The following is a 15,573-nucleotide window of genomic DNA, read 5'->3' on the forward strand; positions in this document are numbered from 1 at the left end:
AAAAAAAAGAAAAAGAAAAAAGAAAAGAAAAAAAAAAAAAAACAAAAAAAACTGGAGATGTGGATCAGTGTTTGAGGCCCCTGAGTTGAATCCCTGGTACCAAAAAAAAAAAAAAAAAAAAAAAAAGATTCTATAGGAGTGTTTTACTTTTAGGACTACTTTTAAAATTTCAAATACAATAATGTGACAATTGATATCTACTTATTTAGAAAATATGAAGCATAAAGCAAAGAACTCACCACCTGTCTTAAGTATTAGCATATTTACAAGGGACTGGAAAATCTCCCCCCATCCTTGTTTTCTCTGTACAACTTAATACTCTACAGAATTTTGTATTTATCGATTTTTTTTTGCTTTTAAATATAGTTTTATTGCATTTGCATGTTTTCCTAAGCCAAATTGTTAATGTGTTTTTTTTTTTTTTTTTTTTTATTGTGAACAAATGGGATACATGTTCTTTCTCTGTTTGTACATAGAGTAAAGGCATACCATTTGTGTAATCATACGTTTACATAGGGTGATGTTGGTTGATTCATTCTGTTATTTTTTCCCCTTCCCCCCACCCCTCCCATCCCTCTTTTCCCTCTATACAGTCCTTCCTTCCCCCATTCTTGCCCCCCTCCCTAACCCTCACTCTAACCCTAAAACTAACCCCTCCCACGCCCCATTATGTATCATCATCCACTTATCAGCGAGATCATTCTTCCTTTGGTTTTTTGAGATTGGCTTATCACACTTAGCATGATATTCTCCAATTTCGTCCATTTGCTTGCAAATGCCATAATTTTATCATTCTTTATGGCTGAGTAATATTCCATTGTATATATATGCCACAGTTTCTTTATCCATTCATCAACTGAAGGGCATCTAGGTTGGTTCCACAATCTGGCTATGGTGAATTGAGCAGCAATGAACATTGATGTGGCTGTATCTCTGTAGTATGCTGATCTTAAGTCCTTTGGGTATAGGCCAAGGAGTGGGATAGCTGGGTCAAATGGTAGTTCCATTCCAAGTTTTTAAGGAATCTCCATACTGCCTTCCAGAGTGGTTGCACTAATTTGCAACCCCACCAGCAATGTATGAGTGTACCTTTTTCCCCACATCCTCGCCAACACCTGTTGTTGCTTGTGTTCTTGATAATCGCCATTCTGATTGGGGTGAGATGGAATCTTAGGGTGGTTTTGATTTGCATTTCTTTTATTACTAGAGATGTTGAACATTTTTCCATATGTTTGTTGATTGTTTGTAGGTCTTCTTCTGTGAAGTGTCTGTTCATTTCCTTAGACCATTTGTCGATTGGGTTATTTGTAGTCTTGGTGTTGAGTTTTTTGAGTTCTTTATAGATTCTGGAGATTAGTGCTCTATCTGAAGTATGATTGGCAAAGATTTTCTCCCACTCTGTAGGCTCTTTCTTCACATTGCTGATAGTTTCCTTTGCTGAGAGAAAGCTTTTTAGTTTGAATCTATCCCAGTTGTTGATTCTTGCTTTTATTTCTTGTGCTATGGGAGTCCTGTTGAGAAAGTCTGGTCCTAAGCCGACATGTTGAAGCTCTGGAGCTACTTTTTCTTCTATAAGATGCAGGGTCTCTGGTCTGATTCCGAGGTCCTTAATCCATTTTGAGTTTAGTTTTGTGCACGGTGAGAGATATGGGTTTATTTTCATTTTGTTGCATATGGATTTCCAATTTTCCCAGCACCATTTGTTAAAGAGGCTATCTTTTCTCCATTGCATATTTTTGGCCCCTTTGTCTAGTATGAGGAAATTATATTTATTTGGGTTTGTGTCCGTGTCCTCTATTCTGTACCATTGATCTACCTGTCTATTTTGGTACCAATACCATGCCGTTTTTGTTACTATTGCTTTGTAGTACAGTTGAAGTTCAGGTATTGCAATATCCCCTGCTTCATTTTTCCTGCGAAGGATTGCTTTAGCAATTCTGGGTTTCTTATTCTTCCAGATGAATTTCATGATTGCTTGTTCTACTTCTGTAAGGTACATCGTTGGGATTTTAATTGGAATTGCATTGAATCTGTATAGCACTTTTGGTAGTATGGCCATTTTGACAATATTAATTCTTCCTATCCAGGAACATGGGAGATCTTTCCATCTTCTAAGGTTTTCTTTAATTTCTTTCTTTAGTGTTCTGTAGTTCTCATTGAAGAGGTCTTTCACCTCTTTTGTGAGATTGATTCCCAAGTATTTTATTTTTTTTGAGGTTATTGTGAATGGAGTAGTTTTCCTAACTTCTCTTTCTGAAGATTCATCACTTATGTATAAAAATGCATTGGATTTATGAGCATTGATCTTGTATCCTGCTACTTTACTGAATTCACTTATGAGTTCTAAGAGTTTTCTGGTGGAATTTCCTGGTTCCTCTAAGTATATAATCATATCATCAGCAAATAGGGATAGTTTGAGTTCTTCTTTTCCAATTCGTATCCCTTTAATTTCTTTGGTCTGTCTAATTGCTCTGGCTAGAGTTTCAAGGACGATATTGAATAGGAGTGGTGAGAGAGGGCATCCCTGCCTTGTTCCAGATTTTAGGGGGAATGCTTTCAGTTTTTCACCATTAAGAATAATATTAGCCATGGGCTTAGCATAGATGGCCTTTACGATGTTAAGGAACGTTCCCGCTATCCCTATTTTTTCTAGTGTTTTGAGCATGAAGGGGTGCTGTATTTTATCAAGTGCTTTTTCTGCATCTATTGAAATAATCATGTGATTCTTGACTTTAAGTCTGTTGATATGGTGAATTACATTTATTGATTTCCTGATGTTGAACCAACCTTGCATCCCTGGGATGAAACCCACTTGATCATGATGCACTATCTTTTTAATACATTTTTGTATGCGATTTGCTAAAATTTTTTTGAGAATTTTTGCGTCGATGTTCATTAAGGATATTGGTCTGAAATTTTCTTTCCTCGATTTGTCTCTGTCTGGTTTAGGTATCAGGGTGATATTGGCTTCGTAGAATGAGTTTGGGAGAGTTCCCTCCTCTTCTATTTCATGGAATACTTGGAAAGTATTGGAATGAGCTCTTCTTTAAAGGTTTTGTAGAACTCGGCTGAGAACCCATCAGGTCCTGGACTTTTCTTTGTTGGTAGGCTTTTGATGACTTCTTCTATTTCATTACTTGAAATTGGTCTATTTAAATTGTGTATGTCCTCCTCGTTTAGTTTAGGCAATTCATAGGTCTCTAGAAACTTGTTGATATCTTCGAAATTTTCTATTTTGTTGGAATATAGATTTTCAAAATAGCTTCTAATTATGTTTTGTATTTCAATCGTGTCTGTTGTGATATTTCCTTGTTCATTCCGAATTTTGGTAATTTGGGTTTTCTCTCGTCTTCTCTTTGTTAGTGTGGCTAAAGGTTTATCAATTTTGTTTATTTTTTCGAAGAACCAACTATTTATTTTGTCAATTTTTTGTATTGTTTCTTTCGTTTCAATTTCGTTGATTTCAGCTCTGAGTTTAACTATTTCCTGTCTTCTACTACTTTTGGTGTTGGTCTGTTCTTTTTTTTCTAGGGCTTTGAGCTGTAGTGTTAGGTCGTTTATTTTTTGAGTTTTACTTCCTTTATTAAATGCGCTCCATGAAATAAATCTTCCTCTAAGTACCGCTTTCATAGTGTCCCAGAGATTTTGATACGATGTTTCTTTGTTCTCGTTTACCTCTAAGAATTTTTTAATTTCCTTCCTAATGTCTTCTGTTATCCATTCCTCATATAATAGCATATTGTTTAATCTCCAGGTGTTGGAGTAATTTCTGTTTTTACTCTTTCATTTATTTCTAGTTTCAATCCATTATGGTCTGATAAAATACAAGGAAGTGTCTCTATCTTCTTGTATTTGCTAACATTAGCTTTGTGGCATAATATATGGTCTATTTTAGAGAAGGATCCATGTGCTGCTGAGAAGAAAGTGTATTCACTCTTCGTTGGATGGTATATTCTATAAATGTCTGTTAAGTCTAAATTATTAATTGTGTTATTGAGATCTATGGTTTCTTTGTTCAATTTTTGTTTGGAAGATCTGTCCAGTGGTGAGAGAGGCGTGTTAAAATCACCTAGTATTACTGTATTGTGGTCTATTTGGTTTCTGAGATTGAGAGGGATTTGTTTGACATACATGGGTGAGCCACTGTTTGGGGCATAGATATTTATGATTGTTATGTCTTGCTGATTTATGGTTCCCTTAAGCATTATGAAATGTCCTTCTTTATCCCTTCTGATTAACTTTGGCTTGAAGTCCACTTTATCTGAAATGAGGATGGATACCCCAGCTTTTTTGCTGGGTCCATGTGCATGGTAAGTTTTTTCCCATCCTTTCACCTTTAGTCTTTGGGTATCTCTTTCTAAGAGATGAGTCTCTTGCAGGCAACATATTGTTGGAACTTTCTTTTTTATCCAATCTGCCAGTCTATGTCTTTTGATTGATGAATTCAGGCCGTTAATATTCAGGGTTATTATTGAGATATGATTTGTATTCCCGGTCATTTGACTCATTTTATTCATTTATTTGTTTATTTTTGACACGACTTGGTTCCTCTTTATTTGAGAGTTCCTTTAGGATATTTCCTCCCTTTGCTGATTTGCTTCTTTGTTTTTCATATCTTCTTCATGGAATATTTTGCTGAGAATGTTCTGTAATGCTGGCTTTCTTTTTGTATATTCTTTTAGCTTTTGTTTATCATGGAAGGATTTTATTTCGTCGTCAAATCTGAAGGTAAGTTTTGCTGGGTATAAGATTCTTGGTTGGCATCCATTTTCTTTTAGGGCTTGAAAAATGTTATTCCAGGCCCTTCTAGCTTTTAAGGTCTGGATTGAAAAATCTGCTGATATCCGTATTGGTTTCCCCCTGAATGTAATTTGGTTCTTTTCTCTCACAGCCTTTAAGATTCTGTCTTTATTTTGTATGTTAGGTATTTTCATTATAATGTGCCTTGGTGTGGGTCTGTTGTAATTTTGTGTATTTGGAGTCCTGTAAGCCTCTTGAACTTGATTTTCCATTTCATTCTTCAGATTTGGGAAATTTTCTGAAATTATCTCATTGAATAGGTTGTTCATTCCTTTGGTTTGTTTCTCTAAGCCTTCCTCAATCCCAATAATTCTCAAATTTGGCCTTTTCATGATATCCCATAGTTTTTGGAGATTCTGTTCATGATTTCTTATCATCTTCTCTGTTTGTTCGACTTTATTTTCGAGGTTAAATATTTTGTCTTCAATATCTGAGGTTCTGTCTTCCAGGTGTTCTATCCTATTGGTTGTCCTTTCTATGGAGTTCTTAATTTGGTTTATTGTTTCCTTCATTTCAAGGATTTCTGTTTGTTTTTTTTTCAATATCTCTAACTCTTTATTGAAATGGTCTTTTGCTTCCTGTATTTGCTCTTTTAACTGTCTATTGGTGCGTTCATTCAATGCCTGCATTTGCTCTTTCATTTCATCGTTTGCTTCCCTTATCATGTTGATTATGTACATTCTGAACTCCCTTTCTGACATTTCTTCTGCCATGCTGTCATTGGATTTTATTGATATAACATCCAGATTTGTTTGAGGCATTTTCTTCCCTTGTTTTCTCATGTCGTTCAGGTGTCAGTGGACTGCAGAGATGTTGCAGATTTCCTCTATTGACTTATAATGTCCCTGAAGATTGCTAGTGTATCCCCTCTTATCCTTCAGTAGCCTGAAGTCTTAGAGGAAGTTGATACTTCGGTGTTCCCCTAGGTAGCTGCCTCTCTAGGGGTGGTGGTCTTCAGGTGGGGTATATTCCCTGCTAGAGGGCAGAGGTGCCTCTACTTGTTGACCAATGGTCATCCAAAGGGGAACTAGACTGCAGGCTGAGGCAATGCCTGTTTGGGCCTGTGTCTCTGGTTTTACCGTCTTTGTGGGAAAACCTCACTCGGCGGGGAAGACCCACCCGGTGGGGAGGTCTCGCTAGTCCGTTCCCCTGCTAGAGGTTCCCCTCAGTCCACAACTACCACCTGGGCAGGGCAGCCTTCCCAGGCAACGTTTCCAGGGGCCTGGACCTACCTCCTGGGCTTGGGAGCCCTGCCCTTCGCAGACAAGTCTCCTTAGGTGGCCCCTCCTCAGAGAAGCTGCCCGCAGTCCTGCAGTCCTGGAACCTTCGCTCCACCCCTCAGCTGGTCTCTGTGTAGCTCTTTCAAGAAAAGGTGCTTAGATCCCCGGCTCAGACCGTGCTTTGCACCTAATCGCCTGGCTATGCGACCCCTCCTCTGAGCAGTCACTTGGAGCCTCGTACATATGCTCCAAGCCCCAGTGACCCGTCACTCGTCTCTTCCTCCAGGCACCCACCCGGTGTTCTGTGTGGGCGCTTGGAGACCAAGCCACTCACTGCGCACCTCCACCTCCTCAGGACAGCCCCCTCCCTGTTGTTCAGGCGGTTGCTGAATCCAAATAGCTCGCCGCCCAACTCTTTCTCTGGCAGCCCCCGGAGCCCTGGCAGATTGCTCCAAAAAACCAAAAAACCAAGCGGTGTGCTGCTCGGCCTCCTCTGCAAGGTTCCCCACTTTCCGAGTTCACTGTTCCAGTGGGGGGAGGTGTGTCTTGCTGCCTGGGCAGGGCAGCCTTCCCAGGGGCCCAGACCTACCTCCTGGGCCTGGGAGCCTCACCCTTCGTCGACGAGTCTCCTTAGGTTGTCCCTTCTTAGAGAAGCTGCCCGCAGTCCTGGAACCTTCACTTCGCCCCTCAGCTTGTCTCTGTGTAGCTCTTTCAAGAAAAGGTGCCTAGGTCCCTGGACCGGACCGTGCTATGCACCTAATCGCCTGGCTATGCGACCCGCCCTCTGAGCAGTCACTTGGAGCCTCGTACATATGCTCCAAGCCCCAGTGACCCGTCACTCGTCTCTTCCTCCAGGCAGCCACCCGGTGCTCTGTGTGGGCGCTTGGAGACCAAGCCACTCACTGCGTACCTCCACCTCCTCTGGACAGCCCCCTCCCCGTTGCTCAGGCGGTTGCTGGATCCAAACAACTCGCCGCCTCACTCTTTCTCTGGCAGCTGCTGGAGCCCTGGCAGATCGCTCCAAAACCAAGCAGTGTGTCGCGCAACCTCCTTTGCAAAGTTCCCCGCTTTCCGAGTTCACTGCTCCAGCGGGGGGAGGTGTGTCTTGCCGCCTGGGCAGGGCAGCCTTCTCAGGCAACGTTCCCAGGGGCCCGGACCTCCCTCCTGGGCTTGGGAGCCTCACCCTTCGCAGTCGAGTCTCCTTAGGTTAGAGAAGCTGCCCCAGTCCTGGAAACTTCAATCCGCCATTTTTTCGCTCTGCTTCGCTGTCCGTGTTTACCACTCTGGCGGGGGAGGGGCGTCTCGCCGAGTCACTCTACTTCACAAAGTTCTCTGTGTTCCGGGGCTACCGCCCCATCCGGGATGCCTCCCCTATGGGAGAAACTCACCCGGTGGCTTTGAGTTGGTCCCAAGTCACTATCTCCTCTTTTGAATCTTGAGTCCTGGAGCAACATGAAATGCAGCCGCCCTCTAGTCCGCCATCTTGAACCCCCCAATGTGTTTGGTTTTTATTCCCCATCATCAAAATAGAATCATACTGCTTGTTGTTCTCTACAATTAAAAAAAAAAAATTATTCTATGCTTGTAAGAATCATAAATATTTTTCATGTAATTGCATGTAGTATTCTATTATATGGACATACCACAATTTATTTATTCATTGTCGCGTCCCCTCTGCCCGCAGAGAGAGACACGGCAAACGTCTGAAGCTTTGGAAGTTTATTGTGCACAGTTTCTTTCCTACGCTTCTCTTACCCCTAGCTTCTGCGCACTCTCCGCTTCCCTTTTCCCAGCTCCTTCCACTCCCGCGTACTCCCTCCTTCCAGCTCCGCTCCCGCTGCTGCCGCGGCCACCGTCGCCGCCGTCGCCGTCGCCGTCGCCGCCGCCGGTTCTTCCGCTTCTTCCGTCCCTTCCTCAGCTTCTGCGCCCTACTCTCCCACCCACCAGGCTTATATACACTTCAACCAATCAGGGGAGAGTACACGAGATAAACGCGGACAGCTGCAGGCACAGGATGGGTACACGAGGGGGGGCATGCTCTAGTCACATCGTTAACTAGCCAATCATTGGAATTCGCTGGTTGTTTACTGTATAGCTGGCCGCTTTTGGCTCAGCGTCAGGCGCCATCTTGACCATGGCTAAGGCCGGGGGCTCTAGAAACCCCGACAATTCATTTTTCCATCTATGGATGTTTGGATTTTTTTGTTTCTTGATACTACTAACTGCGCTGCTGTGAAAATACACGGGCAAATATTTTTTCAGATATTTCTTTGATGTTGATGGTTTTTCCTACTTTGTGAAATATGAAATCTATTTTTCCTTCCCTCCCTTCCCCTCCCCTCCCATCCTCTCTCCCCCCTTCTCTTCCCTTCCCTTTGTACCAGGGATTGAAGCCAGAGGTGCTTAACCACTGAGTCACAGCCTCAGCCCTTTTTGATTTTGAGACAGGGTCTCCTTAAGTTGCTGAAATTGGCTTTGATCTTGCAATCCTGTTTCAGCCTCCTGAGTTGCTGACATTACTGGTGTGCACCACTGCACCCGACTTTTTTATTCATTTTTCATAGGACAGTTTTAAAAAAATTGATTGAGAGATTCTGGGTAGTAATGTTTTGGTTGTTGGTTATATGTATTGGAAATGTTTTTTCTTAATTTGTGGCTTATCTTTTCACCATCTTTATTGTGGTTTTGGTAGCATAGTTAAATAATCAGTTACTTTGTGACTTACCTTTTTTGTGTATCTTGTTGAAAAAAATTCTTCTTTTCTCTAAGCTAATTGAGATATTCTATATTTTCCCTAAACCTTTCTCATTAAAATACTAAAGCATTGTAATTGTTTTCTTGTGAAGTAGAAATGCAATTCCCCTTTTTTCTTGTTTCAATATGAGAGCCGATCACCATCTCAGCACAGTGTAGTGTAGGGCTCACCCATTTCCCAGTGGTGTGGCACACTTATGGTATATATGTGTTTCTGTTCCTGCTGTTGTGTTGCACTGGCTAAGGAGATCTGTGTGGACCAATACTACATGGCTTAAATTACTGTAACTCTGTAAGACCTGCCTGAAATCTGAAGAGCCAAAGGGTCACATCACCACATATTCTTTTGGGGACACATATTGACTTTTTCTTGGACCTTTGCTATTCTGTACAAATTTTAGAATCTGTTTATCCAGTTCAAAACTCTAAGGGATTTTGACTGGAATTGCACCAAAGGTATGGGTCAATTTCAGAAGAACTGACATCTTTACATTGTAATTTCTTCCACACAGGTCTTTGTTAGTTATATTTAGGTATCTTGCTTTTTGCTATTTTTATAAGTGGTTTCTCTTTGAAAATTATATTTTTGAACTATTTTCTCATGAAGTAAGGCAAGTGACTCTTTGTATATCGATCCTACCTACCTTTCTAACTCTTTTGTTAATTCTGAAAACTTTTGTAAACATTCTTAGGTTATCTGTTTAGCAGTTTTATCGTTGTGAATAATGATGGTCTGAGTTCTTCCTTTCTACTCATTATGTATGACCTTGTTTTCATTTCCTGTCTTTTTCCAAGACTCAAATCACTAGTATAGTATTAACGGGAGGAGTGATAGTAGGTATCCTTGTCTTGTTTATGATTTTAAGGAGAAAGTTTCTAATATTCTATCATCCAGAATAATGCCTGTTATAAGGTTTATTTTATAATAGTTTTTTAAACCTTGTCTTGTTTGTTTTGTGGCAGATATATTTACTCAAGTTAAGAAATCTCTTTCTGGGGCTGAGGTATAGCTCAGTATAAAGCTCCTGTTTGGTATGCAAGAGGCCCTGATGTTAATCCCCACCATCAAAAAGGAAAAAAAAAAAATGAAAATGAAACCAGAACAAACTAACAAAAACAAACTACAAAAAACAGGGAAATTTCCTTTTGTTTCTTGTTTGCTTTTATTTTTACATGTAGGCTTTTAAAAATTTTAATCACAGATTTAAAAGAGCAGTGTAGTCTATTAAATACCTAAAAATTTACATTAAGGTAACTTTTCTCCTTCATTTTGATCATATAGAATTTAATTTATAATCAAATTCTAAGATTAAACCACCTTGCCCTTCCATAATAAAATCAACTTGGTTCTTCATTAGCTTTTAAAAATAAATGTTTGAAAATCTTCTCTGTATTTTCAGATCTGCTGGATGACTTGACTGCCCTGTCTTTGCTTTTGTTTTTCCTCTCCCCAACTTTCTTCTTGTTTTAATTTTTTTTTTTTAGTCATCAATACTTTGGGTTCTCTATCTGACAACTCTGACATGTGTTCTTGGAAGTCCAGACTCATTACTGCTATGCACATGTCATCACACAGGTTTATTTTGTTGAATTTGTGTGATTTTCCTTGGTTGAGCTAAGTGTCTGAGCATCCTGAAGACCTAAATTGCAAATGCTCCTCCAGAAATATGTGTCTGGAACCAGAGCACAGGACTGACCAGGGAGCACATTATGGTCTGGGAGATTCTGGCTGAGCTGCCCTACCTTGGACAGAGGTTGAGGCTTATTCATCCATTGCAGTGCCAGAATTCATCTTTTCCACATGTCTGTTCTAGCTCGTGCATTTGCTTGCTGCTTACAATTCTTGTTTCAAGTCCTTTTTGAACTCTTCCCCTCTACCTCTCCACCATCCCTTACCCCAACACACACACACCCTGGAGATTTCCTTGGTATATTTGTGAGTATAACTTTACATTAAACAGTGGGTGGTTGGTGAATAATATGGTAGAATTATTAACTGTTGGAAATTGATTCTGATGACCTTTTCCCAAAAGGATCACCAATAATATTTTGTGCAAAATTAGGATTATTATAATAGGCATTTAACTTTTAATCACTATGACTTTGGGGGAAAAATCATCATTTATCTGAAAAATCTAATTTTCATGATTTCATTAAAGTAACTTAAATTTTCACTTCTGGAGCTATGATCATATCCCCTGTATAATTTAGAAATTGATTTTGACATTGGGAATACTCCTAAATAGACTAAGTTAACAGGAATGTTTAAAGATTGAGTTCTTTTTATATGCAACCCTTCAATTTGGTATTTCCATGAAAGGCATTTATTTAATGCTATTTTATAACAAAACTATGAGATGCAATGAAGATGCCTTAATATTTGCCCACTTCTTTCATAACTTTTAAAGTAGTTTCATGTCTAATTATTTTTTTATTCAAGAAACAATCCTAGGAGATGGGGTGCTCCACATTTATACATGAGCACCTGTGTTTCAGCAGGTCTCTGTCTCTTTTCTGAGATCATGTAGCCCAGTAAAGAGTGATATGAGGCTGAGATTTTTGCATCCCTTCTGTGGTTACCAGTGACTGGGAGAGTAGGAGGATTAGAGAAATGAGGAATTGCAATGGCAGTATCTATCTTTTCTACAAGGCTATTCTAGTTCATGCATTTGCTTGCCACAAATGGCACTAAGTTAGATAGCAGTGAGAAGTTCTGGTGTGCTACGACTCACAGGGGGCTGATTGTAGATAATGATAATGTACTGTGCACTTCAAAAAGTTAGAGGCAATGGGTTTGGATATTTTCACCATAAGGAAATGATAAATGTTTGAGGAGATAGAGAGGTTGCCTCTGATTTATTAAACATTGTCCAATATATATGTATATTGAAATATCACATGGTACCCCATAAGTATTACAATTTCCATGTTTTCATTGTCTTAGTTAAACATAGATTGAATTTAAATTAAAAAAAATTCGGGCTGGGGATATAGCTCAGTTGGTTGAGTGCTTGCCTCTCAAGCCCAAGGCCCTGGGTTCAAATCCCCAGCACCATAAAAAAAAAAAAAAAAAAAAAAAAAAAAAAAAAAAAAAAAAAAATTCGAAAGCACTGAACAACAACAAAACTTTCCTTCTGAAATGTAATAGCCATTCACTGGCTTATCTCTTTATCAGGTGAGACTATTTATTACATATTACATTTTCATGAAGGATGTGGTTGTACAAACTGGCTGATATCTGTGAACATTTTATCCCAACTCAAAAGTTGATTTCTTAAAACTACCTGTTATAGCAGCACACTAATGTCCAATTCTATTTCATGTTTTACAACGTTCCATGGTCAAGTTTCAACTTGCAAATGTTACATTGAAAGTGTGCGTTCACTTTAATCTCTTGAAATGAACAAGAGGAAGAAGTGGTTTTGTTTTCAAGATTAGGGAAATGGCACTTGACTCCTAAATAGGTCTATAATGGCTAGCGGATGGGTTGGGGGTGGGTGGGTGTGAGGGAATTCTTACATACTCTTGGGGGGAGTGTAAATTAGTACATTTGCTATGGAAACCAGTATGGAGGGTTCTCAAGAAACTTAAAATATAGCTACAGTATGACCCAGCTATAGTACTCCCTGGTATTTATGGTATTTATTCAAAAGAATTAAAGTCAGCATACTGTAGAGTTAGATACATACCTGTATTTATCACAGCACAATTCACAATAAGCAAGTTATGGAATCAGTCTGGGTGTCCATCACCTAGATGAATGGATAAAGAAAATGCGGTCTATGTACATCTTGGAGTTTTACTTGATTATGAAGAACAAAGTGATGTCATTTGCAGGAAAATGGATGATGCTAGGGACCATAATTTTGAGTGAAATAAGACAGACCCAGAAAAGTATTATGTTTTCCCTTATACATGGAAACTAGAGAGGAAAAAAGGAACACCATGAAAGTAGAAGGAACTGTAGGGTAGAGAGAGAGGGGATGGGGCAGGGGGAGCAAGGATGGGAGGGTGGGGGTGGTCTCGTGAATTGATCAGATTGTGTTTTTACACATGTGTGAATATGCCATGATGAATCCCACCATTTTGTATAATTGAAATGCATCAACGAAAAAAATTAAAATGCTGGCTATTACATTATTGGAATTAAATAAACCAAAGAGTATATCAATCATATATAATTTTTGTATTATTCTACAACTTGTTTTGAAAAATAAAAAGTCATCAAATTAATCTTTATAAAAGGGTGTTTTTTGACTTTCATTTATCCCTTAAGAGATTATTTGTTTCATTTAGTAACTAGAGATTTCATTGTTCCTGATATTGTTTCCAAAGAAGCTGAATAAAACTTTAACTTTTTCTTTATGATTAAAATAAAAACATAATGTCGATACTTAACATTTTTTCAAATTATGTAATCTAATTATGGGTTTAATATATTTAAGGTCCTTATGCAATTTTCTGTTTTTCCATTTACGTTGTCTGAACATAAGTAAGGCCTGTCTTACTGGTGTTTGCCCAGACCTACACAGTTGGCCAGTGGTCAAGCAGCTGCTGGCTGTGACATGGCCATAATAACAGGGGAAAAGGACTGATGGGAACAACCCAAGTTTAGGCAAACTGGTAAAAGTAGAAGAGAATCTTTCTGAAATGACTCCCCAAGGCTCCGGATCACCAAGGGCTGGGGGATGTGTGCTTGGTGGTGAATGTGCACTGCACACTTCAAGGAAGTACATAGGGAGGGGTTGGTGGAGAAGCTGTTCCTGGGTTGAACTGCCTTCTGATTCTGAGGTCATTGCCTGACATTTAGTTAGATCCTCATATAGAATCTTTTCCATTTCTGGCATTGTGTTTCAGGGATTATTAAATTATACTTACAGGTAAATAGGAATCCTGGTTGACTGTTAGTGAGTAAAAAGCGAAACTGAAAGAGGCACATATGGAATACAACATAAATTCTGTCATCATAAGAATATACTTTTGGATATTCTGTTAAAATTCTCAGAATGGATGAGTTAGAGGTGATGAAATAATTTATGTTCTGTTCTCGAAGATTATCATAGATGAGATCAAGTAGTATACCAATGGGTTTTCTGAGCAGTATCCTTTCAGGTAAGGATATTTCAGCAAAAGGATTTAATGAAGAGGGATAGGTGTTTCTTTCTTTCTTTCTTTTTTTTTTTTTTCTCCAAGACTTCTATCTTTTAGAAGATAGGAAAATTATTTTGTAAGATGAATATTGTATGCATTGTATAATGGACATCTTGATTTCATGTGAAGATGATGGAAAGAGTCAAAGAACACAAAGTTATTATAACAAACTTTTGTATCATTATTTTTGCTCAGTTATTTTCATTATCCAAGATAATTAAATGATCACATACAATTTTTTCAACCTTTTTCTCAATCCTAGTAAACTTCCTAAAGTAAATATATTTTAATGACATTAAGATGTTCATCACTACTTACATTTATTGATGTAAATACTGTTATATTATGTAAGGTAATTGCAGTTCCATGGATGAGAATGTCCCTAATGTGTCATTTAACTTGTAGGTAATTTTTTTAATATCCTGGTATTAAATGAGGTGCATGAGTTTGTGGTGAAAGCTGTGCAGCAGTATCCAGAGAATGCAACCTTACAGATCTCAGCACTCAGCTGCTTAGCACTTCTCAGTAAGTGACTTTAATTTTGTTTTTCTTTTTCGCTTCAGTGCTGGGAATTGAATCCAGGGCCTTGTGCATACAAGGCATGTCTACCACTGTGCTACAACCCCAGTCCTGAAAAGGAAATTCTCATGGGTGCATTTGATGTTGACTGTCGACATCAAAATGTTGATCACAATAGTAAGAGGATCATATGAAGAAGAGGAAGTATTAAATGCTTTTCTGTGTTAATGTAACTCATTTCTGATAGAGGATACTTTCAAGAGAACTAACAACTGGAGTCTTAGTTGATACAGTGTTTTGTTTACATTCTTGGTTCAGTTTTGACTAGGCAGCTAATCTCAAATAATCCTCCTCTATTTCAACTCTATTGGATTTTGTGGTAACCACTTCCTCATGTTTTCATCTATGTATGTGAGATGGCAGTGTTCTGAGGTGTATAATATATTAAAAATCGCTTTATAATTTTTTTATTGTAAACAAATGGGGTACAACTTGTTTCTCTGTTTGTACATGAAGTAGAGGCATACCATTTGTATAATCATACATTTACATAGGGTAATGATGTATGATTCATTCTGCTATTTTTTCCTCCCCTCCACCCCTCCCACCCCTCTTTTCCCTCTATACAGTCCCTCCTTCCTCCATTCTTGCCCTCCTCCCACCCCCATTATGTATCATCATCTGCTTATCAGCGAGATCATTCATCCTTTGGTTTTTTGAGGTTGGCTTATCTCACTTAGCATAATATTCTCCAATTTCATCTATTTGCCTGCAAATGCCATAATTTTATTATTCTTTATGACTGAGTAATATTTGATTTATGATTAACAAAGGCTGCCACTGAAGAACACCTCTCTCTGTTCACAACATTTCAAAATATGAACTTCAGCTTGCTTACTCGTGCTGTCATTGAATTTTGTGCATATGAAAAACATATGTTATTTTTTAAACTTCTTTTTCAAGCGGAGACCATTTTCTTAAATCAAGATTTAGAGGAAAAGAATCCGGAGAATGATGAGGAGGAGGGAGAAGATAAATTGTTCTGGCTGGAAGCCTGTTACCGAGCCTTAACATGGCATAGGAAGAACAAGCATGTGCAGGTTGGGCTTTTATAAATATCACATTTATT

At 38.8% G+C, this 15,573-nt stretch overlaps 1 protein-coding gene across 1 annotated transcript in view; it reads left to right on the forward strand.

Annotated features, from left to right (window-relative positions):
• Lrrk2 (leucine rich repeat kinase 2) overlaps positions 1-15,573 on the forward strand; it is a 137,851-nt gene that overhangs the window by 18,570 nt on the left and 103,708 nt on the right. Inside the window, 2 exon segments of the mRNA XM_047549523.1 lie at positions 14,331-14,450; positions 15,408-15,544. Coding sequence (XP_047405479.1) covers positions 14,331-14,450; positions 15,408-15,544 — 257 coding nt within the window.

The sequence above is a fragment of the Sciurus carolinensis genome, chromosome 4 (genome assembly GCF_902686445.1).
Source record: "Sciurus carolinensis chromosome 4, mSciCar1.2, whole genome shotgun sequence".
NCBI lineage: Eukaryota > Metazoa > Chordata > Mammalia > Rodentia > Sciuridae > Sciurus > Sciurus carolinensis.